Source organism: Dichomitus squalens (genome assembly GCF_000275845.1).
Source record: "Dichomitus squalens LYAD-421 SS1 unplaced genomic scaffold DICSQscaffold_48, whole genome shotgun sequence".
Taxonomy (NCBI): Eukaryota; Fungi; Basidiomycota; class Agaricomycetes; order Polyporales; family Polyporaceae; genus Dichomitus; species Dichomitus squalens.
The window spans coordinates 129765-130960 of NW_006766930.1; the positions used below are offsets into that span (position 1 = coordinate 129765).

At 56.2% G+C, this 1196-nt stretch overlaps 1 protein-coding gene across 1 annotated transcript; it reads right to left on the minus strand.

Annotated features, from left to right (window-relative positions):
• Nucleotides 1-271: 271 nt before the first annotated feature.
• DICSQDRAFT_68417 (HCNGP-domain-containing protein) lies at nt 272-920 on the minus strand (the record flags this gene model as incomplete). The annotated part of the gene is made up of 2 exons (XM_007369386.1): nt 272-733; nt 804-920. Coding segments are annotated over 2 exons (579 nt in total), but the record flags the coding sequence as incomplete, so codon positions are not given.
• Nucleotides 921-1196: the final 276 nt, after the last annotated feature.

Here is a 1196-nt window from a genome sequence, read left to right on the forward strand (position 1 = left end):
GTAGGATTAGCCATGCGTGATGGCATTCAGTACGCAACGAATGCAAACACGCCAATCGACGACTCACACGTAAGGGATTCAATGCGGACCACGTATCATGTGGGACTGTAGTAAACAGCCAAGAGTAGTAATAGCTGGGATGGCCGAACTGTTCATATGAAGTCGCACACGCAAATCTGCACACTGGTCTCGTCTCGTGTAGACACGAAGGTCAGGACGATAGCATAAGCGAACAAACATTACAGGCAACAGGACAACTCAGCGCAACCAATCACCACCCCCACCGACTCCTACCCCTGCCCTTCCCGTATCCGCCGCCTAGTACCCCATCACCGGAGTCCTTATTATCCCCTCCGCGGTTTGACAAGCTGTAAGGCTGGTGACGGCCTGGTTTGCCTCCGTCAAAGCGGTGTTGCCGAAGGGAGGCCGCCGACGCCGAAGCAGAGGCGAACTCAATGCGAGAACGTTGTGAAGAGTGCTGCGAGGCCGAAGTCGCCTCGGAGCGCGCTTTCTGCGCTTCCGCTATGCGGTCGGCGTACCACTCCTCCTTTACGTTCAGCGGGTCCCAGATGTGTTTGGGGAAGTTGGTAGTGCGCTCGTCGACGTCTACGAACTCGACGAGCTTCGTGTACAAATGTGGGTTGCGGAAGGCACGGTTGGACATGAGGGAGTCGTTGAAGTGTCTTGGGTTTTGCGGGTCTCGCTTGAGCTTCAGGAAGTTGGTGATCTTCGCCTGATGGCACATGGGATCACGGTGAGAACGTTGTGGAATGGGAATGGACATGTCTGTGTATGGCACGCACCTTGATGGCTTCATCGCATGGTTCAGTCGGCTCTGGAGGTATGCCCCAGTCTTGCACTCCCGGTATGGGCGGTGGGCGAAGGAGCTGCCGGATCCGCGTCAACTCATCCGTGGGGTCATCGGCTCTCTCGGGATTGGGAGGGTGGGGAAGCGGAGAAGACACGGAGGACTGAGGAGGCGTAGATGGTCCGGGATCGGGTTGGTCTTCTGGCACGCGGGTCCTCAGATGTGGCTTTGCAGGAGCATGTCGACGAATGATGACAGCCGGTTTTGTCGAGGTAGAGCGGCTGAAGTCTGAGACGGGCCGGATAGCAAGATGAGCGGCAGCAAAGGAAATCAGTTTGAGAGCGTAGAATAAAATGAAAGCAACTGACTGTCTGAGGAAACGGGAACG